Below are 24064 nucleotides of genomic sequence, written 5' to 3'. Positions count from 1 at the left end.
AAGGAATTATTTACTTTGCTGGGGGTTTTTCAGCAATACAGTTTGAAAATTATTTAAGATATTAACCTGCTTTGTCAAAATGTAAAAATAACTAGCCAGAACAAATGCAGTAACTGTATTAATACATTACTCAAAAGTAAATGTTACTATGCATAGTACTGGCCTTAAGGTGGCATTAAAAAACTCAGTATGTACTTCACTAAACATATTCTCAGATGGTGAATTGGGGCTCTGGAAAAATACAGATATATTAGTTAGCTGATGCAAAAACAGTGGCAAAGCTTTATCACCAAACCCCATGAAGGTAAAAGCCACTTTGCTCAAGTTAATAGTCATCTTAAAATTCCTCCAGATGGAAGGAAGGAAGCACTTTCTCATTGCTTTAGCTTCTCATTACATTAAACTCAACTGAATTTAAAGACAATGAGTTGGTGTCTATAGCAATCATCAATATTAGTAAGCACTTTAAGGGCATGACAGAGCAATGTTACTTCAACTGAAATATACAAAAACATAGAAAAAATATTCCCAATTCAGAATTTATTTCTATTTCATCATATCTCAGCTATTTTCTCAATGTACTTCCATTAGAAAAAGACACATCTTTCTTGAAAGGGAGATTAACTAATTTGGGGTACTTTCTAATAATGTTTAAAATATAATGTTTGAGGGAGGCCTGGGTGGCTCAGCGGTTGAGCATCTGCCTTTGGCTCAGGGCGTGATCCTGGAGTCCTGGGATCGAGTCCCACATCGGGGTTCCAGCATGGAGCCTGTTTTCTCCCTCTCCCTCTCCCTCTGCCTATGTCTATGTCTCTGCCTCTCTCTCTCTGTGTCTCTCATGAATAAATAAAATCTTTAAAAAAAATTTTAAAAATAAAAATAAAATATAATGTTTGAAAGTTTTGCCTAGCCTGATAAAACTTCTCACCTGTAGACAAAGCTGACAGAGTATTAATATTGGTTCATTTGTGGTATACGGAACTTGGGAAGTAGTCATATGAAATTTTACTATAATTTTTTTGAAAAGCATAGGCTGGATCTCCTTAGATACACTGATACTTCTAAGTCTGATACTTAGAAGTCTGATACTTCTAAGAGCTCTCTATTGCCTAACAAAAACATCACACAGTGATAAGTATGCACAAGATCCTAAGTAAGAACATTTCCAATTTACTCTCAGAAGCAGGAAGGAAAAAAAAAAAAAACATTCAAAGATACAAGAACTAAGTAAAACATTAATCTGAGAGGATGGCATTGCTTATGTGAGCTGGGGAGCAGGAATCAGAAGACCAGAGTCGAAATCACATCTGTAAAAATGCCAAAGCTGGAATTGTACAGGACAAAAGAACTGAGGCACAAGTGGAACAAGGGAAGAAAAGTAGAAGGGAAGCAATAGTGACAGAGCACAGAAGCTTGAGGATGAGACAGAGATTCTGTATTAGGGATTCTTACCTGAGTCAATGGATGAATTGAAACTGGTACAAAATTATGTGTGGATAGTCTAGACACTGTTCAAGGGTCCAGAATGCTCATGAAATTCTTAGGGATTAAGACCCAAGGACTAATGCTCTAAGTATTAAGCACTCTAATTTGAACATAAAATAAGAATAAAATTTGCCACATCCAAAATTTACAAATACAAAAACATTTAGCATGCAACATGGGTTAAGTGTGATGAGAAAGGTATGGAGAGAGGGAGTGAAGAAAAGGCTTCCTGGAGATCCCTGAGCTAAGGAATTAGCTAGATGGTGACAGCAGGAGATGAAAACAACAAAGTATAAAGGTACAGAAGTGAAATGAAAGAGCATTTCGTATTTGAGGGCCCTTCATTTCCCTCGAAGTACTAGGTGAGGTGAAGCAGCAAGGAAAAAAGGGAGTGCGATAAATGAAGTGAGAAAGGGTGTTGAAACAGGAACTGAGCAGAACACATTCTAGTAATTAGCACAGGAGATGGAGCTAGGGCAGCGACAGTGAGAAAGTGACAAGGGGCCAAATTTGAGAGACTCAAAAGACAGAACTGACAGGCACTGGACAGGAGGAGGGTCAGAGAAGGAAGATCCAAGGAAAACTCCTAAGCTTCAACAATTGGCTAGATGGCGATATCTCAGTTTCAATGACACTGGTTTAGAGGAGCTTTCCCAGACCACTCTCAGGTAGGAGCACTTCTACCCCTCCATTATCTACCACTGCCCCCAGATTGTTCCTGTCATTGCACTTAATGCAAAGGACAACTACATATCTTTTATTCACAATCTATTTCACTGGGCTGTCCACAGGACCGTATGACCAATGTATACAGCATGCTGTTATTATTCACTGCTTACTTCACTGGGCTGTCCACAGGACCATACAACCAGTGCCTACAGCATGTACTTGATGTTCACAATATATATCTGTTGTAATTAGTCAACAAATTAGCAGTACTATTGCATGAAAGGAATATAAAAGAAGGCTGGTGATAGACAAAATAAAGCTTTAACTTTTAAACACTGATGTTGGGAAGCCCAGGTGGCTCAGTGGTTTAGCGCCTGCCTTCGGCCCAGAGCGTGATCCTGGAGACCTGGGATCAAGTCCCACATCAGGCTCCCTGCATGGAGCCTGCTTCTCCCTCTGCCTGTGTCTCTGCCTCTCTCTCTCTCTCTCTCTCTGTCTCTCATGAATAAATAAATAAAATCTTTAAAAATAAACACTGATGTTTCTGAATTTGATATAAAAGTGCTGAGTAGGCAGATGAATAAAAAAGGTTTGGCTATACAGGTGAAAGATTTGGAGGAAAAATTTAGACAGATTTTGAACATACTATTTGGTGTACTTTCACTACTTAATAGGATTCAAAAATAACCGATGTTTTTGTGGTCATTAAAAAAAATCCATAAAAATATTTTGATAAATCTTGCAAAAAAAATGCCCATATTCACACATAGTATTTCTTAGTCTAAATATAGTTGATACTCCAAAGGAAAGTTCGTATTAAAAATAGCAGAAATGTTTTAATAAGGACTGGCAAAATATGCTTAAATTTTAATTGAAATGACTGTACTTAAATTATCCTATCCTAATAAGGAAGGAAAACAAGACAATGTTTGTTCTATTAAGTAATCTGAGAAAATTTCCACAGGCTCATAATCACTTTGCAGGCTCCAGAATTTTTTTATTTTTTATTTTAAAGCATGGAGCCCCACATGAGGCTGGAACTTAAGACCTAAGCTGAGATCAACAGTCAGATGCTTATCTAAATGAGCCACCCAGGTGCCTGTGTAGGCGCCAGAATTTCCAATGTATTCATTTAGTAAAACAGGCATTTCCAATTTGGCTAACAATTATTATATACCAAAATCAATACAACCCATCAAAATCCTTATCTTTGGTTAATCATGCAATTATAAGGTTTTTTTTAATACAAAGTTAAATAACTTGGCACAGTGATCTAGTAGTTGAAGAAGAACCAGGGTAATGGAACTTCCAGAACAGGAAGTTGATAGGGAGGGAATACAAACTAGTAGTTGCCAGGGAAGAGGAAAAGGTGATGGGGAAATAAATGAGTGAATGCTTAACAGGTGTGGGTTGCCCTTTGAGGTAATGAAAATGTTCTGAAATCAGGCAGAAGTGATTGCTGCACACATTGTAAATATACTGTATGCCATTTAAATGTATACTCTAAAATGGTTAACGACTAATTTTCTGTTATATGAATTGCACCTCAATAAAAAAAATATTTTAGGGGTACCAGGGTGGCTCAGTTGGTTAAGCATCCAACTCTTGATTTCAGGGATTGATCAAGCCCTGCATCGAATTATGCACTGAGTGTGGAGCCTGCTTCAGATTCTCTCTCGCCCTTTCCCGATGCCCCTCCCTCTTTCTCATTCTCCCTCTCCTCCAAAAAAAAAGGTATTTATTTTAAAGAACTAGAGCTTTAAAAAATTAGATGTTTAAGTCATGTTTTTTTTTTTTAAGGCTTTAGAAAGTATTATTCAATGAGGGAAAAAAAAAGAGCAAAAATGTCCACTAATGCTTTTGCTAAAGAAAGTATTGAACCATTCTTTTCTCCAATGCATTTTAGTGCCATAATTGGAAATACAGGGTCAGAAACTCATTTCCAAATTATATATTCTAAAATTTTATTCAGCATTCAGTGATTGGAAACTTTAATATGCACATTTATCTGGAGTATTACTCAGTCATAAAAAAAAGAATGAAATCTTGTTATTTGCAATGACATGGATGGAGCTAGAGAGTATTATGCTAAGCAAAATAAATCAGAGAAAGACAAATAGCATATGATTTCACTCATATATGCAGTTTAACAGAATAAAACAAAGGGGGAAAGAGAGGGGGGGAGAGAGAGAGAGAGAGAGAGAGAGAGAGATGCAAAACTAAGAAATGGTCTCTTAACTATAGAGAACAAACTGATGATTCCCAGAGGAGAGGCAGATGGGGAGATGGGTGAACTAGGTGATGGGGATTAAGAAGTGTACTTGCTGTGATGAGCACCAGGATATGTGTGGAAGAGTACTGAATCACCATATTGTGCACCTGAAACTAATATTGAACTGTATGTTAATTGGAATTTAAATAAAAAATTAAAAAAAATGCTCATCAGTCATAGACACACTTGTACAAACAGCTTTTTTCTTAGATCAGCCATAAAATCCTATTTAACCTACACTGAACTTGTACAGAAACAGAACACTGATCTTTTTAAAAAGTATATGCTGGCTATTTCAAAAAAAGGATTTGAAGGGGCCACAAAAAATAACAATAATGTATCTGAAAATTGGAAATGAAACAAGAAAAAAATGAACATGTTTAATATTAAGAAATGGAATTTTAAATCTGGTTTGATTAGATTATATGAAAACATCATGCTAAGTGCATAAAGTCTATCAAAAAAGACCAATATTATAGGATTCTGTTTTTTAAATTTTTATATCTTAAAGATTTTTATTTATTTATTCATGAGAGAGACAGACGCAGAGTCACAGGCAGAGGGAGAAGCAAGCTCTCTGTGGGAAGCCCGATGTGGGACTCGATCCCAGGACCCCAGGATCATGACCTGAGCCAAAGGCAGACACTCAGCCGCTGAGCCACCCAGGGGTCCCTATAGGATTCTATTCTTACAAAATGTCCCAAATACTCAAATCTAGTGAGACACAAAGTAGAGTCCTGGTCATTCAGAGCTTGGTGAGACATGGAGCTAGAGGGGTGGTACCAAATGTGGTTTCTTCCTGAGATGACAATATTCTAAAATTGACTGTGATGATGGCTATCTGATGTATCTGAATATATTAAAACAACCATGTAACTGTACACTAAGTCAGTAAGTTGTACATCTGAATTACATTTCAATATGAATTACATTTCAATAAAGCTTTTAATAAAAATAATACAGAAGAGACTGAAGAGGTAGGTGGGCAATCTGCAAGATTTTAAGATGACACCAGGTAGCTAACACTGATTACAGTGTTATTTTTGTTCCTAAATTTGTAGCTTCCTTTTTCTTACTAGCAAGCCTTCATACGAACCAGATTTTAACTCACAGAGGGAAGACATCTCCCTGTATGAACTGGGTAAGAGGGAGAAACATGGGTGAGATTCAATGGAAATAGCTCAAGTTGAGAAGAGGGAACAGAGGAGCAAGAGATGGAAAAGCCAAGGAGGGCAAAAGCCTCCACAGGGAGAGGCAAGGCGGCATGGAAGAGGTGCCCTCTGGAGTGGGAAAGGAGAGCTCTATATTTAGGTGAAAAAGAATGGACTCAGGTAGAATTCACAAAGCTATTTCAACTTTCATTCCAAGACAAAAGAATGAAAGAAAAATACTGATGAGGCAGTTCCTTGTGGGGGCCAGCAGGGGGTATCGTGAGTCCAGAATGGTCCAGTTTGCTGTCAAACTAATGTTTGGTTTGGGAGGGGTAAAATGGTTTAGGAGATAATTTGCAAACTGTCCTTTTAACTCCATGTGAAACATTTGCAACTTCATGTCTCTAAGCTAACCTAGAGGTTCCTTTTTACCAACATGTAAATAATTTATAGTCTCTTTGGCAATTATATATTACCTCTATTTAGAATAAATTACAAAGATTTCTGCTCTTTTCTAAATGTACTGGTAAGACAGAGTACTGTAGTAACACCTTAGATTCATACAATAATTCTCGACACCGCCACTTTTTATATTTAATACTTATGCACCCAGGACAGTGTTAAATAATGCAAAAGACAAAAAAGAGAAAAGTAGTCACTATGTATCCTTTAGTAGGAGTTTATTTAAAATCTCAGTAGGGAAATGAGGGGTACATGAGGTAACGTTCACACTACTGGATAAGTGACTTGGAAATTCAGGAAAAAAAGAAAAGATCATTATTAGGCTAACATTAGTCCGGCAAGGCCCCTTAAGCCAGTCTTAAAAGCTTTTCTAACTTTAAGTATGGAAAAGCCACGGATGTTGTAGGCGGGGGAACCACCTGAGCAATGTCAGAAGGAAATGTGTACAATATGTGGTATGAACCATAAAAGATCTGATTCAGTTAGGGAATGGGCAAAGAGTTAGAAAAATAAAAAAACATCTGTGGAAACCTTTGCCTCTAAAAAAATCAGAAGTACTGAACAGCTAATATATGGTACACAGTAGGTACTGTGATTACTCTATTCCTGCTCTAACGAAACTTTTCTTTGTCTATTAGGGAAGACAGACACAAATAGAGGGTTTAAGGTTTCTACAGGAAATAAAAAAACGAAAAGTGTTATTCTATTTAATATAACCAAGCAACATAATTAAATGCTATAAAGAGTATTACAGAGAAATCTGACCAAATCTAGAAGATTCGAATAAAATTCTCTGAGGAAGCAAAATCTGAACTGAACTCTAATGAATTAACAGAAGTAAACAGGCAAAGGTGGGAGAGAATGGTTCAGTGGGCAGAGGAATGACATGTGCCAAGACCTCAAGCTGAAAGGCAGGCTCTTTTGAGGAAAGAAGTTCTGTGCAGCTGGAGGAAAACAACCAAGGAGAGGAGGACACAAGAATATGAGGTGAGGCTGGAGAGGCAGTCAAGTGTCAGAGCACTCTATGTCTCAGAGTTCTCATTAAAAATTTTGGCCTTCACTCTAAAAGAAAAGGAAAGCCACTGAAGGGAATAGCAGAGCCAGTCAATTATAGGAGGGATTACAAATACACAGATCAAGCAAACTTTCACCCGAGTTAAACCAGGTCTCTGAAGAGAAGTTTTCAGTTTAGAGCAAACTAAGTTGAGTTCCATATCTCTCATAGTCATCTGTAATCGACTGGGCACTGTATTTAACAGCACAGAAAAAGAGTGGAGCCTGTGCTCATGAAGGAGGAGGGAAACACTGCTTACCTTTGGACTGTTGGCCTGAGGAGAAAAGATTAAAGTATAATTTGATAGTATTTTCCAGGGATTTTACGTTTATTTTTTTAAAGATCAAATATGATTTTGTCACTTGCAAATATGGCAATATAAATTAATCATGAAGATACCATATTTTGCATAAAAAGGGGCTCTTAGGTCTATAAAGCTGATTACATTCTTAATTTAAACCTATTTTAATTGTGATTATTATCTTTAAAACCAACGGAAGTTATTAGAAGCCCAAGAAATATTTAAACATTTAGAGAAAAATTAATTTACTGAAACTGATTGAAATAATGGGACTATATTATACTATATGCTATCATACTAACTGTATCTTGGTGCTTTGGTGAAGAGGGAGAAGATTCATTTTCAGGAAAGCAGGGTTTTGAGGCAGTTGGAGATTCCTACAAGAAATAAGTAATGAAAAATGTTACTCTATTTTATATCATTATATTTCTCCCTCTATTCATGGTGGGAGAGCTTAATAAGGGAAGCTTAATTTTTTTTCCTAGTTATCTCCTTTCTATATTCAGCTAGGAAATTAATATGGTACTGATCTGCAAACTACAGATGTCTTAAAGTTTATGAAATACGGCCTACTTTATACTAATTATAGTTTATTTTAAATACTACGTACAGAATTACTCAAAAGAAATGATGCATGTTGCCTTAAAACCATGATGTTGTATTAGCTTGAACTGACCACATTTAAAATAGGTAAAATCTAAACATTTAAGGATAAAAATCTAATAGTCGCCATACAAACTGGCTCTTGGTGAAGTCAGCGTGAATACCCAGGATTAGGCAAGTCACAGGAAAGATGTGGCAACTGCCAGAATGAGAACTTTACTTAAGTCAATGACTACATAGGACATTAAATTAAATTACTATTAATATTTAAAGTAATTTACAGATATCTTTCTATTTTTATAGATAAACAAGATTTTTTAAAATGCAAAGAAACTTTAAAGATTAGTAACTCACTAGAAAAAAACGTTTTAATGTGTAAGCCTACAAGAATATATAATATGAGCAAATCAATAACGTGCATTTTAAAAGCAATTCAGCTTTGTCAATATTAAAACACACTATGTGATTTCTACCACAGGTGTTTATAAGACTCTTCATAGAGGACAAAGCTGAAGAAACACATTTTTGATACCAATAGCCAAGCTCCATTTAAATCTTTTCCATTCCCCTAAATACTTTGAGTAATCTCAGGAAAAGTAATATTAGAAAAATCATATGCCAACACCTATTATTAATTTTCTTATAAAACCAAATAATGTCTTTGCATATTCATCTCTACATCTCTCAGTCTACCATGCTTATTATGAAACCGGACAAGGTACTGTTAACAATACACAAATTGTTAAAAAAAAAAAAAAATACACAAATTGTTAACTCCATATCCACTGATTGGAAAATAATCTTCAGGTTTATACCTTATAAAATCTGTAAACACAAAAACTAGATAGCAGTGAAAGTTTACCAAGAAAATCCTTGAAGGGACAATCTTACGAATCAAACATCCAAGGCCTATACTACTAATGAAGAAAATATTAAAATCATATCAAATTATATATTTACAAAAAAATTACACATAATATCCAAATCTAGTACAGCCTCATTTAAGTATTTTTTTCCACTTCAGAGGTTTCACTTTTCATTTCTTGACTTCTTTATTGTTAACTCCATATCCACTCATTGGAAAAAAATCTTCAGGTTTATACCTTATAAAATTTGTAAACACAAAAACTAGATAGCAGTGAAAGTTTACCAAGAAAATCCTTGAAGGGACAACCTTATGAATCAAACATCCAAGGCGTATACTACTAATGAAGAAAATATTAAAATCATTATCAAATTACATATTTACAAAAAATTACACATAATATCCAAATCTAGTATAGCCTCATTTAAGTTACTTTTTTTCCACTTCAGAGGTTTCACATTTCGATTTCTTGACTTCTACAAGAATGTCTGATATTAAAAGTTTGGAAAAAAGATGAAATAAAGATTTGATGACCCACAAAGCAAAAAATAAGTGAATGGTAATCAATTTATTTTTCATAGGATTGTCCTACAGAAATATAAATACAGCAAATGCAATAATAATGAATGTACAAGAATTATAACTACTTATAACAAAAAAATAACTACTTACAACAAAGATTTTAAACTTATATAATTTATGTATATTTATAAATGTATGTGCCTACATAAATATATCTTAAATGTCTACAACCAACAAGTTTTAGTAAAAACCATACATAAGCAGAAACAGATGCACCCACACATATACACGCACACAGACATATACGAATCTATGTCCTCCAACGTTGTCTGACAACTTAATTAGGACTTATATCATCATAACAGTATTTGCTACATTATATTAGGTTTCTTTATTACGTTTCAAGCTATACACTCTTTAATCTTCATCATCAATTAGTCAGCTAGTTTGTTCACGTACAGACCCTCTTTCCTAACCTCAAATCTTAAAAATATGTATACTAGGTAGTGATAATAAATAGAAAAATTTACTTGATGAAGTAATTACCTAGAATTTCATTTATAAAGGTTAAGATGCAGGTAACAAAAAAAAGACATTTCTACCAAAGATAAGTAAATCTCTGGTCTCAAGAAAATCACGCTCTCACAATTCTGAAACACTCATTAAGAACAGAAACGTCATGAGAACTTCAGGCAAGTTATTCTAATAACAGACTGAAAATAAATCTCAAAGATTTTAAAAGTAAGACATTTTAAGTCTATATCAGCAAAACAATCACTGTTCTAAAATGAAGAGCAGTGGAGTTGGTTCAACAATGGCTTTTGTATTAGAGCATTATATATGACAACATTTACAAGCCTTTGTGTACACTGAACTGTTATCTGGTTCTTGGAGTTAAATGAATTTTCTATTAAAATCTCTAGGAATCTTAGCTACTCACGTTATTCTCAATGCTAAAATAGTTTCAAGCATTCTTCTTCAATAACACAAATTCCAGAATTTCTTTCCTTTGGTATGCCCTCTATGTTCAAATCACATAATAACCTTACAAAACATAAATTATAAACTGGTCTACTACTTTGTTGTTCTATTAATCTCTTATACACAACGTGTGTAGACTGTTTCTAACAAAAAGTCTTCCATTGAATTTCACGAAAACCAAAATTACAGTCACACACACACAAAAAAAAAACCCCAAAAACTTGTTTTGACTGATTGAGGTAATTTATAAAGGAATTTACAACTGGAAGTACCACTGAGAAACATGCCTTAGGGAAAGTTCATTCTGTTTTCACTAACAACCTGAAAATGCAGGAAACCCGTTAATTATGCCAAAAGAGAAGTCTGATGGTAAAAGAAAAAAAAGAGTCCTTAGCGACAGATGTCTTTTTAATTTTTAATTTTTTTTTGACAGATGTCTTTTTAAAATAAGCTTTTCAGTTTTAGAGTGTTACCATTATTCTCACATTCTTACATTAGTATGGTTAATGTTCTATAAATTCATGCAAAAAATTTCCTACTCCATCTCTAAAATGAAGCTATAACACAAAGAGAAAACTCACAAGGAAGGTAAAAACTTCATGGGTTTTCCATTCTGATGTTTGCATCAAAGTTTTTCCCTTATTTGAAACAGAGAATATTACTTCTCAGATTAATAAAAGAAGTCTCTTTATGCAGAGAACAATTAGGGAAACAGAGGAGTGGGATTCCACTTCTCTCAAGGGATTAAGAAATTAAATGTCTTTACTATTAAAACCTCCTAGAGACTGAAGACAAACAATAGCAGATATACGACTTTAAAACAGAGTTACCAAAAATATCTATCACCTACTAGGCTCAAGTGTATGCATTATTAAGCCACAGATGAGTCAGTCCACTGTGCAAAAATCAATAAGCTGCAAAAACCAAAACCCATTCCAGGACAAATTGATGCTATATACAACAGTAGTCACCAAAGTAGGAGATTCAGCTACAGAGAAAATAAAAGTACAAAGAATAAAGAACTTAACAAAATTCTCAACAGATTTTCTCAGAAAGTCCTACCTTGTCATTGGTGTCCAACACAATGGTGCTATGTCTCCACTTTGTTAATACTATCGGTTCCTGCAGCCGCCTGTCCAAGCTCCTACTTTTAATAATTTCTCTTTGCTGCTGAGATGAAGCATTATACTAAAAACAAAAGACAAAAAAAATAAAATTATACTTCATAATTGATAGAAGCAGAAATGGAATCTAAACAGGACACAAGATGCTTGGCAAAGTTCATCACAGGAATTCTTCTGACTTCCATTTTCTCATCTTTGACCATATTGTAGCTCAACTGAGATGATCAGAGATTTCAGTGTTGGGGAGACCAAGTTAATGTTATTTGGCAAAATATTTAGTCTCTCCATGTCTTAGTTTCATCAAGTGGGAAACAGACATAATAGAAATATCTCATTCACAGAAGCGTTGTAAAAATTAAGCTGTATAAAAAGGGCCAAATATTGCCCTAATAGTAGGTTATCAATAAATGTTAGTTATCATAATTTATAAAATGAGGTCACTGGACAAATTATTTTTTTTAATGTTCCTCCTCTCTTGAAAATCCACGAGTTCAGGGGATCCCTGGGTGGCTCAATGGTTTTAGCGCCTGCCTTTGGCCCAGGGCGTGATCCTGGAGTCCTGGGATCGAGTCCCACGTCAGGCTCCCGACATGGAGCCTGCTTCTCCCTCCGCCTGTGTCTCTGCCTCTCTCTCTATGTCTATCATTAAATAAATAAATAAATAAATAAATAAATAAATAAATAAATAAATAAATATTAAAAAAAAAAGAAAATCCACGAGTTCGATTTTTGGTTTAGGTTTTAAAAACAATTATATATATAACAGCATCCTCACATTTAATGGGCTGCTTTTATTTTGGCTTTTATTTATAGGCCAAACATACTATTATTTGTTTCTCTGAAGTTGTTAAACATAACCAGGTCAGAAGGCAGAGACTGTACTAGTTTGAAAGACTAATCCTGAATACGTCAGTTGTATACAAAGAATAGACAATAATTGCTCCCAAAAAATAACATAAAATTAAGAACACATCTGTAAGATATTAAAGTATGTGTTTGAAATGTCAAGTAGATCACTCATATTCCAGAAATATGAGTTTTAAGAGGTATGCTGCTGGGGATCCCTGGGTGGCTCAGCGGTTTAGTGCCTGCCTTCAGCCCAGGGCATGATCCTGGAGTCCTGGGATCAAGTCCCGCATCAGGCTCCCTGAATGGAGCCTGCTTCTCCCTCTGCCAGTGTCTCTGCCTCTCTCTCTCTCTCTCTCTGTCTCTCATGAATAAATAAAATCTGGAAAAAAAAAAAGTATGCTGCTTTATACAGCCAATTTCTTTTCCTGAAAGCAAAGAATATCAAATACCTATCTACTTCTCCCACCCCTAAGAAGCCCAATAAATCTTAAAATTTTAATGATTCATTATCATTTCAGTAAAATTATAGGAATGTTTTTAATATTAAAGAATCTTCCAACATCTTTCTCCACAATATGTCATTTCTTTAATTCCCCAAAATGAGCCTACACACACTCCCTAAACTGTCTCCCAAATTTAATTCTTCACATTAAAATTTGCCAAAGACAGGCAATCACATATGGCATTTGCTTTTAAATCACTGTTGCTTAACAAATAGCAATCTTAAAATTTGTCACAGAAGTTCATAAAGGGATCATTTCTAGAATGAACAGAGATGAAACTTAAAGGCTACCCCCAAAATATTCTGTGTCACAAATCTCTAAGTGAAAAGAGACCTAAACTGAGCTATGTTTTCAATAAAATCATCATTAGCAATAATTAAGATGTATAGTTGTGTAGAAGCATGTGTGTGAACTTTAATGGATACACCTATATTAGCTTATGAACTTTATAATTACTACAGTTGTTTAGAAATCCTTTCTGTGTAGCAACAAAAATGTGAAACTAAACAGCAATAATGGCAATAATTGCAACTATAAACATGCTGGTAGTTTTATCAGGCAACAATATGTTCACAAAAACAAAGCATAAATAAAATGTCAGATATAAAATATAGACAGAAGACAAAAACAAAGTGTCACAGAATTAGAAAAAGGAAAAACAACAAGACCCCACAGTTAAAACATGTGTGTGTGTGCATGCACACGCGCACACACACACACACACACACACACACACACCCCAGGTAACAAGATGGCTAAGTTTAAAACTTTTCTAATCCCTAAAAAACAAAAACAACTTTTTCTAATCTCTTTAAAAATACCTTTTAAGAATTTTAGATGAATTTTTATTTGAATTATTTCAAAATTACAAAAGAATAATAACCATAATGAAAACTCACCATCGAGTTTTAGCGTATTTAATATAAAACAATTGCTTTAGGAATCTTTAGGGGGGAGAAAAAATAAATATAGATGTATTAGATGCCCTCTGAATATATTTTCCAGATTCCATTCCTCTCCCTCTTTCCTCAACAGCACATATAACTTAGTGGTCATCATTGTCATCACACTTTGATACATACTTATGTCGCTATACATTCACACACTTCTGGAGTTTTAAAATTTATATAAATGGGAGTCATACCACATGCATCATTCTTCAACTGCTTTCTGCATTCAACATTATTTTATTTTTAAGATTTTATTTATTTATTCACGAGAGAGACAGACAGAAAGAGAGGCAGAGACACAGGCAGAGGGAGAAGCAGGCTCCATGCAGGGTGCCTGATGTGGAACTCGATCCCAGGACTCCAGGATCATGCCCTGAGCCGAAGGCAGATGCTTAACCACTGAGCGACCCAGGCATCCCTCAATGTGATTTTTAAAAACATATCCATGCTGGTGAGTATGCAGTTCTAACTCATTTATTTTCACTAATGTTGATATAATTTAACCATTTTGCTACAAACGGATATGCCCTAAGGTGGTAATACTAATTTACACTTCTACCAGCAGAACAGAATGGCTTGCACTACCCTACTTGGTACTGTTAAGTATGTATGCACTTGTGTATACAAAATAAATGTTAAGTACACATACACATTTAAAAATGTGACAGGTGAAATGTTAGCTAGTTGTTTTAATTTATATTTTCTGATTACCTTAAACTTGGATATCTTTTCATATACGTATTTCATGTATTTCTTCTTCTGGTATTGCTTAGTCATATATTTTGCCCAATTTCAACTGGGCTTTCTTTTATTTTTTTTTTTAATTTTTTTTTTTTTGGGGGGGGGGGCTTTCTTTTACACACAGAAAGAAACCAGGAAGTTACTTTGGCTTCTAAAGCATTTGTAAGCTACGTGAGTTGAATATATTTTTTCCTAGTTTGTAGCTCAGTTTTTCCCCTTAATGTATGGTACTTTTTATTATATTAAGACAAGTGTTTTGTTTAATTTGATGTAATCACATCTGTCAATGTTTCCTTTTATAGTTTTTCCTTATTATAGTTTTAAGAAGTCCTTCCAGGGGTGCCTGGGTGGCTCAGTAGGTTGTGGGTCTGCCGTCCGCTCAGATCATGATCCCAGGGTCCTGGTATCAAGCCCCATATCGGGTTCCCTGCTCTGCAAGGGAGTCTGCTTCTTCCTCTGCCTCTTCTTCTTCTTTTTAAAAGATTTTATTTATTCATGAAAGAGAGAGAGAGAGAAAGAGAGAGGCAGAGACACAGGCAGAGGGAGAAGCAGGCTTCACGGAGGGAGCCCAACATGGGACTCAATCCTGGGTCTCCAGGATCAGGCACTGGGCTGAAGGCGGCGCTAAACTGCTGAGCCACCAGGGCTGCCCTCCTCTGTCTCTTCTCTTACTTGTTCTCTCTCTCTCTCAAATGAATAAACTTAAAGAAAAGAAAAGAAAAGAGAAAAGAGAAAAAAAGAAAAGAAGAGAAAAGAAATCCTTCCTACTTTGAAGTGAAAGGTATTTATGTATCTTTCTGTAGCTTTTAAAGTTTTGCTAATTACATTTCTCATCTACCTGGAATTAATCATCAAGTGTGAAGTGAGGTCAAGGTCTATATTTCATTTTTTTTCACGTGAATAACCAATAATCTTAGCAACATTTATTGCACAGTCCATGCTTAATCCACTGATTTATAATGCTACATCTGAGTTTTCTACTCTAGTTTCTTTCTCAACTGGTCTATTTCACTATACGTGTGCTCTTACTACCTTATCTTCATCACCAAAGCAAGAACTCCATCCCTCACACGCCCTACCTCCCGTTTTCAGGAATATTTTGGTTTTTCATAGACGTTTGAGCATCAGTCCCCAAAACGTGGAGAGGGAGAAAGTAAATGAAAATGCAGTGAATTTATGGATTAATGTGGGCACTGTTACAACAGTGAGCCTCCTGATGCAAGATCACAATGGTAAACTATACCATTTATTCAGGTTTTAAGTCCTTCAATTCTGCTCTGAAATTTTCTTCATTAAGATCTTGCAAACCAGGGCACCTGGGTGGCTCAGTTGATTAAGTGTCTGTCTTAGGTTCAGGTCATGATCTCAAGGTCCTGGGATCAAGCCCCAAGTCAGGCTCTCTGCAGTGTGGGGAGTCTTCTTCTGCCCCTCCCACCACTCATGCTCTCTCCCTCTCTCAAATAAATCTTTAAAAAATAAAAATCTTACAAACCCTTTATAGGCATATTTTTAGTTACAACTTTTGTTGTTACTGCTGCTGCTAATGTAAAGAGGATCTTTATTTCTATCACGTTTCAAACCTGACTTTTTAACTAGAGAGATGGGTAGTTTTTTATGTTGATTTTATAACCAGCAACTCTGCAGAATTCTCAATAGCTTTGAATTTCTAATCAAAACAACAACTGTATCTTTCTTCTCTATTTTATTTTTTTTACTTTGTTGAATAGAAGCAGTGATTTTAAAAAAGTTCAAATCTGATTCCTAATTCTAAAGAGAAAGCTTCTGTCACCTCACCATGAAGTATGAAATTTACTGTAAATTATTTGACAAATAACCTTTAGAATGATGTAATATATAGCAGTACATCACTTCTTGTAGAAGCAAATACTGGGGTCATGGTTTTTTTATCCTTTGTCAAAGAACAGGGGTGTTTAGACCGTTTATATTTAATGTAATAGGGATCCCTGGGTGGCGCAGCGGTTTGGCACCTGCCTTTGGCCCAGGGCACGATCCTGGAGACCCGGGATCGAATCCCACGTCGGGCTCCCGGTGCATGGAGCCTGCTTCTCCCTCTGCCTGTGTCTCTGCCTCTCTCTGTGTGACTATCATAAATAAATAAAAAATTAAAAAATATATTTATATTTAATGTAATAGTATACAGACTTTAAGTCTGCCATTTTAGATGTTTTCTATCTTGTAACTCATTCATGTTTCTCCTTTCTTGCCTTCCTATGGGCTACATGAAAAGTTTTTACTATTCTATTTTAATTCATCTATAGTTTGAATCTTTTACTAGTTTTTGGCGCTTGTTTTAGGGATTACAATTCACATATCACCATCTACTATCAACATTTTACTATTTCAAATGAAATGCAAAAATCTTACCAAAAATTACATCATTTCATTCTCCCCTATTTATGGTATTCAGCTGTTGTATCATCTCTACCTATGAGTACTTCAGAAATGTTTCAGAATGAGTTCATTTGAAATGTTTCGAATGTCAGACATAATTTTTAAAACTCAAGACAAATCTCCTCAGATATTCAACCTTTCCATTGTAACCTCTTCATTTCTGATGTTTCAAGTTTTCTTCAATTATCATTTATTTCTGTGTGAAAGACTTCATATAGAAATTCTTTGCAGACATGATGCTGGTAACAAATATCTTCGTTTACTTTCATCTGAAAATATCTTATTTTACTTTCATTCCTGAAGAGCATTTTTGTTGAATGTACAATTACGGGTTTACAGTTTTTTCTTTTAGCACTTGAAAAATGTTATATCACCTCCTGCTGGCTTCATGATTTCTGGTAAGACATCTACTGCCATTCAAGTCATTATTATCTATAGATACTGTGTTGTTTCATTGAGCTGCTTTCAAGATTATTTTAGGAGGAAAGGGAAGAGGAAGTCTTTAGTTCTCAGAAATCTGAATAGTAGGTGCCTACATGTGGATTTCTTTAGGTCTATCCTGTTTATTAGTGTTACTCAACTTCTTGATTTCTGTTGGTTTATCTTTTGCCAAATTTGGGATGTTTTCAACACTGTTTCTGCAAATATTTTTGAACCTCACACTCTTTCTTTCTTCTCTTCTTCTAGAACTCTGATGAAATGAATATTAAATCTTTTGTATCTTCCCAAAGATTTTTGAGGCTCTGTTCATTTTTAAATTTTTAATTCTATTTTTTTGGTGCACATGCCCATTGGTGACATATTTGCTCATAAATAAATCATCAGGGAAAGCAACTCATATGACCAAATTCAAAGAACAGCAGAATATACCCTTACCCACAGTAGGAGGCCTTTACAAAGGTACACAGCGAAGAGCACTAAAACAGAAGTGGGTAAAGAATGGATCCAATGATGCAATCTATCATGGTAGGTAATCTGGTCTATTACCGTTTGGTGGCTGTAATGATTGTCTCCCTATGTTGAAGTTCTGCACACCCAGCAAAAAATATGTCAAGATGTAAATGTTTTTTATTTATCTTGGTCAGTATTTATGGCATATTTTCCAGTTATAAGATTCATGCTTTCCTTCAATTTTAGAAAATTCCTGGAAATTATATTTTTAAATATCATTTCCCCTTCTTTCCTCCATTCTCCTCTTCTGGATTCCTAGCTTATCAATATAGGAAACTTCCCACCCATCTTCCATTTCTCTTAGCTATACTTAAATATTTGTTATCTTCCTGCCCTTCTGTTTATATTACTGACTGCATTTTTTATTGCAATGATGAGTTTTTCATCTGAAATCTTTCTAATTCATTTTTTATCATATTCACCTATTCAGATATCATTTGGTTTTTTTCCCCATAATTTCTAGTTCTTTTTGAAGGAAAGCCTCCATCCATAACGTATTTAAAATCTTTATTAAGTTATCTACAAAATTAATTTTAACTGGAATACAATGTTCTGATTGATTTTTTCATGCTTATATTAGCATTGGGTTCTTCATGTGTTTTACTTGGAATTTTAAATAACAGACTCATTTTCAGCTGAAGATGCTTTGTTTTGTTCTCTTTTCATTCATCCTATTTTTCCTTCCCAGTCCTTCCTCTAGTCTAGTTTTATGGTCCCCTTCACCTATACCCAATCTAGAGCCAGGTATGCACAAATGTATGTGTGTACATACTTTGTCTCACTTAGTTGTCATATATAAATGCTTCTTTCTAAATTTATAACAAACTTCTTGAGGATAAAGACCATGCCCTGTGCATTTGCATTCATGATAACATCTATACAGTGCTGGCCACCAAACATGTATTCAGAAAACAGGAGCTAAGTTTCTATCATTTGCACTGGGAGTTACGAAACTATCTGACAGAACTTAAGTTTGAATTTTTTTTGTTTTTAAGTTTGGATTTACTAAGTGGTAAATTACTTGGGATACAAAATTTAACTATAATTTTCTTTATCATATAGTAAAAATTATTAAGTAGTAGTTCTAAAACACTTTGTCTTATTTCCTCATTCCCACTGTACCCAAATCAAACCTTCTCCTCACATCCAATTTAATTAGAAGTTCAAGAAACTGCCCATTCTGATTTAATCCTAAGTGGCAAATAGTGGCAGAAAATGAAATAATACCACAAACTAATGACTCAATAATGATCACAATCAGTACCCATTTCCACTGTTGTGAAAATACCCTGAAAAGTTTTGATATGACTCAGTCCCTTGCCTTCTTTCAACAAGGACATCTCCACAAGGAGGTTTCTTAATGTTGAATGTGTTGAATGTTTCAGTTTTTTGACCATGGAAAGTACAGAAGTTGTACAAAAATAAACAAATATTTAGCTATGAGTTAACTATAAGTTCCAAATTGCTCCTCATGTAAGGTCATCCTGGAAGCCTCTTCTTTCAGTGGACTCTGACCTGGGACAAATCACTCAAAAGTCTTGTGTCTGATCTTACTCCAGGCAATCAAAAACTACTATGAAGTAAGATGCAATACAACAAAAGATTCTTCTATAACTCAAATGGTGAAGTATTGATAAGGTCTTTATTTATTCTTGGCATTATTTTATGGTTAATTTTTAAGTAAAAACAATGCAACAAAACCATACAGATAATAAAACATCAGTGGTTGTCAGGGGCTGGGAGAGGTAGTAAACAGAAGATTTTTAGGGCAGTGAAAATCTTCGTATATTATAATGGTAGACTTATCAGTGTATTTTTGTCCCACAGAATATACAGCCCACAGAATACACAACACCAAGAATGAACCACAAGGTAGACTTGAACTTTGGATAATTATGATGTGTCAATGTAGGTTCATCCTTAGTAAAAAAATACACCATTCTGGTAAGTGGTGTTGATAATGGGGGAGATTGTGCATGTGCAGGAACTGGGGATATATGAGAAATCTCTGTACCTTCCTCTCAATTTTATTGTAAACCTATAACTCTTCGAAAAAAATTAAGTCTTAAAAAAAAGAAAGCCCACAATGTGAGAATATCTTCATAATCCTTTGCATGAGTCTTGTGACCAAAATATAAAAGTTATCTTCATTAACACTGTTATGTTGCAAACAAGCATTTTTAAGAACAATTCTATTGCTATATGTAAATTTTCATACAACTTCTCATTTAGAAAGTATTAAAAAATGGTTAAAAATATGAAATAGTTTTTTTCTGCTGAGCTGGGCAAAAGAGAAAGTACTTGTGTAAAATACATGCTAAAATACATGTAAAATACATAAATACAAAGGCTTATTTGAAGATCTCACAAGGCATTTCTACCAAGAAAATTCTGGGGCTATACTTCTTAGCTAAATTAACCGAAAGAATTATTACTTCCTTTATCCTTACTACTTACCCCGAACCCTGCCAAGTTTGCATCATAGCAACCTACATCATTCCTTAAGATCTAAACATTTGAGAAGTTCTCAGACATATAATGGAGTTCTCATGCTACTTACTGGCTCAAGATAGGTCACAAAGGTGTTCTTAAAAATCAAGTACTGGCTACGTATCTTATTCTACTAGTATCAAGCCTCATAATTTCATAAAATAATTAGAGGCCAGATAACATTCACAAAGGAAGAAACCACAATTATACTTTACTAGACAGTGTTTCCCAATCTTCAAGTTAGTAACACCTTAGTGGTTTTTTCTACATCTATGTATCTTTATACTAATAATACTTTTCTTTAAATTGACTTACTTTGGCAAAAAGACAAATTTCTTTAAGAATTAAAGTCTACTTAACACGACATGTCTGCTAACCAGTCATTTTCTATATCAAAATTTAATACCAATTAAAATTTAAACGTTTGCTCAGATATCATTTAAAATTATCTCAATACTAATAGTTACAAGCACATGACCACTCTGAAACCCATTGCCTTAAGATAGACTCAGCCCTGATGTACTTATCTGAAAAGAGGTATCCAGTGAGACCCCAGAAGATCTTCTCAGGACATGTTGCTAATGACTGGCACAATTACAACACATATTTACATATGAGAATAAGCTGGAATACTGAGTTGCTTTTTTCTCTTAAAAAAAAAAAAGATTAAATGTATGACCAACCTCATGTAGAAAATTCAGTATATGCAGATAACTAGATATAAGATGGCTTTACTGGCAGTGAAGGAGATTCTTATTTCTAGGAATGATGAAAAACTGAATTCAAGTTAAACCAAAAGAATTTTTAAATAGGAATTATCAGTATTACATAGCAAAGATCATATGCATCTTAGAAAAATTTAGCCAAAGGATTCTCGATGAATTTCAGAAAAAACATTTTGTTTTTTAAAAGCTATATTAAATTTTAAAATAAATCTGAAGCCTTTTTAAGATATTTTGTCTATTTTAAAATAGAAATTCAGTGTTAAGGTTTATTACCTTTGGCAATTCCCATTCCGAACGAGATCCATCTGCACTGTAGTAATATTGTCTACCTTGATCATCAACATGCTTGAGCCACTATAAAAAAAAAAAATTTTAAAAAAAGGTGTAAAACAACACAAACACACACAAAAAAAGTATTATTTTTAAAATTTAAGTAAAAGTGAGTTTAAATTTACCAGACCTACTAGATATTTTCTTATGAATTTAATTTGCTCAAGAACACAATAAGAAAAGTTTACAAACTTTTAAGAATGGTAAGAATAAACTCGATATTGAATGTGAATTTATTTTTTCTTTCTTCCAGTGTCATGCTAGTTCCAATGCCAAGTGCCACTTAACACAAGGAATATGTAACAAAGACACACAGTATAGATATACACTAGACACAGGGCTACACTCACTCTGAAAACAGGGTTGAGAAATGAACACAAGTTTTGTTTAATCTTCAAATATAAGACTAGTGAACAATTTAAGCCAAACTTCATGCAAATCCTTAGTAATTACCTCCTGCAGCCCACACATTTCTTAGTATCATTTCAATAACACTAATAATAAGGATTCATATAATACAGGGAGTTTGAGGGGCAAAAAACTAAGTACTGCTGATATAAACATATGATCTTTGTGAAATAAATGAAAACCAATGTTTCCTTATGTTCTAGTGTGAAATAATTAAAGTACAATTACCCAGTTCTCTGCTGATATCAGACATTAATACATGAAACTACAATATGCATTCCCAAACTAGTTTATTAAACATAAAGTACTAGATTCATGGTTTTTTGTTTTACATAACATAGTTATAAAGGAAAAAATATTATAGAAAGTGAGGTGGTATATCAGAGTGATACATGCTGAGAAAACTATTCCCAAAAAACCATTTCTCAAGAAAAATATAAAATATAAAAAACAGAATGACACTCAATAGGGCTACTCTTAAAAAAGTTAGTCTTAAATGGTTTTGATACCACAAAAATCACCATAATTATAAGCAGTTTAAAACCATGAATCAGTAGTTATAATGAGTTTTCATGTGGTCAACTGTCATGATTTCAGAATTGCAATAAAGAATATTTTCATGAGTTTTTTAAATACTACTGAAACTTCAGGACACAACTATTATGAAAAAATCCTGCCAAAAAAACTAGATGAGTAAAAAAGAATGTACCTTTTCATTAGTATAGTCACTGGTATATAAGGTATGCCCACGTTCATCCAACTCTTCTGACCAACCCCTTGGAGGAGAACCACACTGACTATCTGACTGGTTGTAACAAATGCTGTGGTAGTTTTCTTCTGATGAAAGAAGCTATAAATAGTCAGAAACATAAGGATTTTTCTTCTTTGAAAAAAAAAAATATATTTATATATATGTAGCAGTTGCAAACCTAAGCAATTAACTGTATTTGGCTATAAGTACTAAAGTATCTTGACTATATGTGAGTATTTAATTTTTCAAGACAAACTGTTAGTCTTTAGATGGTACACTGTAAGTGGTAAGATAAAATTAATAATAATAGTTATTTTATCACAATGATGCAAACCTGGAAAAATTCATCAAAATAAAACTGAAAACATTGTTTTCAGATTGAGAGATAAAATGCTACCTTCTATTATTTAATGCTGCTTTTGAACTGAAATCAGGTTAAAAACTGACAGGAGTGTGTATGGATATATACATTCAGGTGTAAGCGAAACGGAATGAGGGCACTTTGTTAGACTGAAAATTCTCATGCCTTGACAACAGTGCTCAATAAAATACCTTGAATTATGTTTTATTTTAATGTGTGGAACTGGGAGGGGAGAGACATTAGTCTTGTAATATTGTACTTTATGTTCTAATTTACTGACAAGATTTCCTCAATTGAATGTTTATCAAAGATGGTTGGACACTAAACTTCAAAACAAGAAAAAAAATACTGAAAAAATTCAGACATGAGAAGTGGAAAAATTCAATATGGAAATAGCTTATGTATGCTTTACTTTTAAAAGTATGACAAAATCCAGACATACAAGAGAAACAATAAAATGGCCAAAACTTAATTTCTGCTTTTTTAAACAAGAGGCTCCATAATGTGAGTGAGTAGCAATTTGCTTACTATGCTCAAACTTTGTTCATTCAACAAATATTTATGAGATTAACTCTCATGTAAATGACCCTTCTGGGATCATTTTTTAGGTAAAATACCTTCCGCAATTAAATTTGACTCAGACTATATCTTCTACCATCGTAATTTGGTCTAAAACACTACACTGTGTAGATTCTCAAAGTTGTAAAAGTAACTGAAAGACATAAACATACTAATAGCAACATGTTCATAAAAATTGACATAGACAACTTTACAGAAGCCTTGCATAAAGTGAGTTATATATGTTTTGCAACAGTAATACTGTTAGAAAATGGAATACCTATTTCAAAAATCAGGACTTATTTTTAAATTGAGACCACTTAAAATATACGTTTAGGTAGGCAAAGTATAATAAAATCTTTTAGAAGCAGAGAAAAGAAAGAAATTTATAGGATGGAATATTATTCAGTCATAAAAAAAGAATGAAATTTTACCTTTGTAGCATCTGGACCATCTGTAGCAATGGACCTTAAGGCCATTATGCTAAGTGAAATAAGTGAGACAGAGAAAGACAAATACTGTATGATCTCACTTATGTGGAATCCT

General features: G+C 34.0%; 1 protein-coding gene across 19 annotated transcripts in view; it reads right to left on the bottom strand.

Moving 5' to 3' along the window:
- Positions 1 to 24064, bottom strand: part of ARHGAP12 (Rho GTPase activating protein 12) — a 154384-nt gene that overhangs the window by 55240 nt on the left and 75080 nt on the right. For 16 of the 19 annotated variants that reach the window (XR_013379334.1, XR_013379335.1, XM_077896892.1 and 13 more), the window contains 4 exons: positions 22558 to 22698; positions 21384 to 21464; positions 11428 to 11553; positions 7697 to 7771 (listed from right to left, as the gene is read on the bottom strand). Coding sequence is in view for 17 of the 19 variants with exons in the window: in XM_077896892.1 (XP_077753018.1) it covers positions 7697 to 7771; positions 11428 to 11553; positions 21384 to 21464; positions 22558 to 22698 (423 nt within the window). In the remaining 2 variants the exon portion in view is untranslated. The remainder of the gene's footprint in view (positions 1 to 7696; positions 7772 to 11427; positions 11554 to 21383; positions 21465 to 22557; positions 22699 to 24064) is intronic. The other 3 variants (XM_077896897.1, XM_077896910.1, XM_077896899.1) reach the window with 2 other exon arrangements.

Source organism: Canis aureus, chromosome 5 (assembly GCF_053574225.1).
Source record: "Canis aureus isolate CA01 chromosome 5, VMU_Caureus_v.1.0, whole genome shotgun sequence".
Classification (NCBI taxonomy): Eukaryota; Metazoa; Chordata; class Mammalia; order Carnivora; family Canidae; genus Canis; species Canis aureus.
Note: the sequence above shows the minus strand (reverse complement) of the source record. Positions and strands in the feature narration are given on the sequence as shown.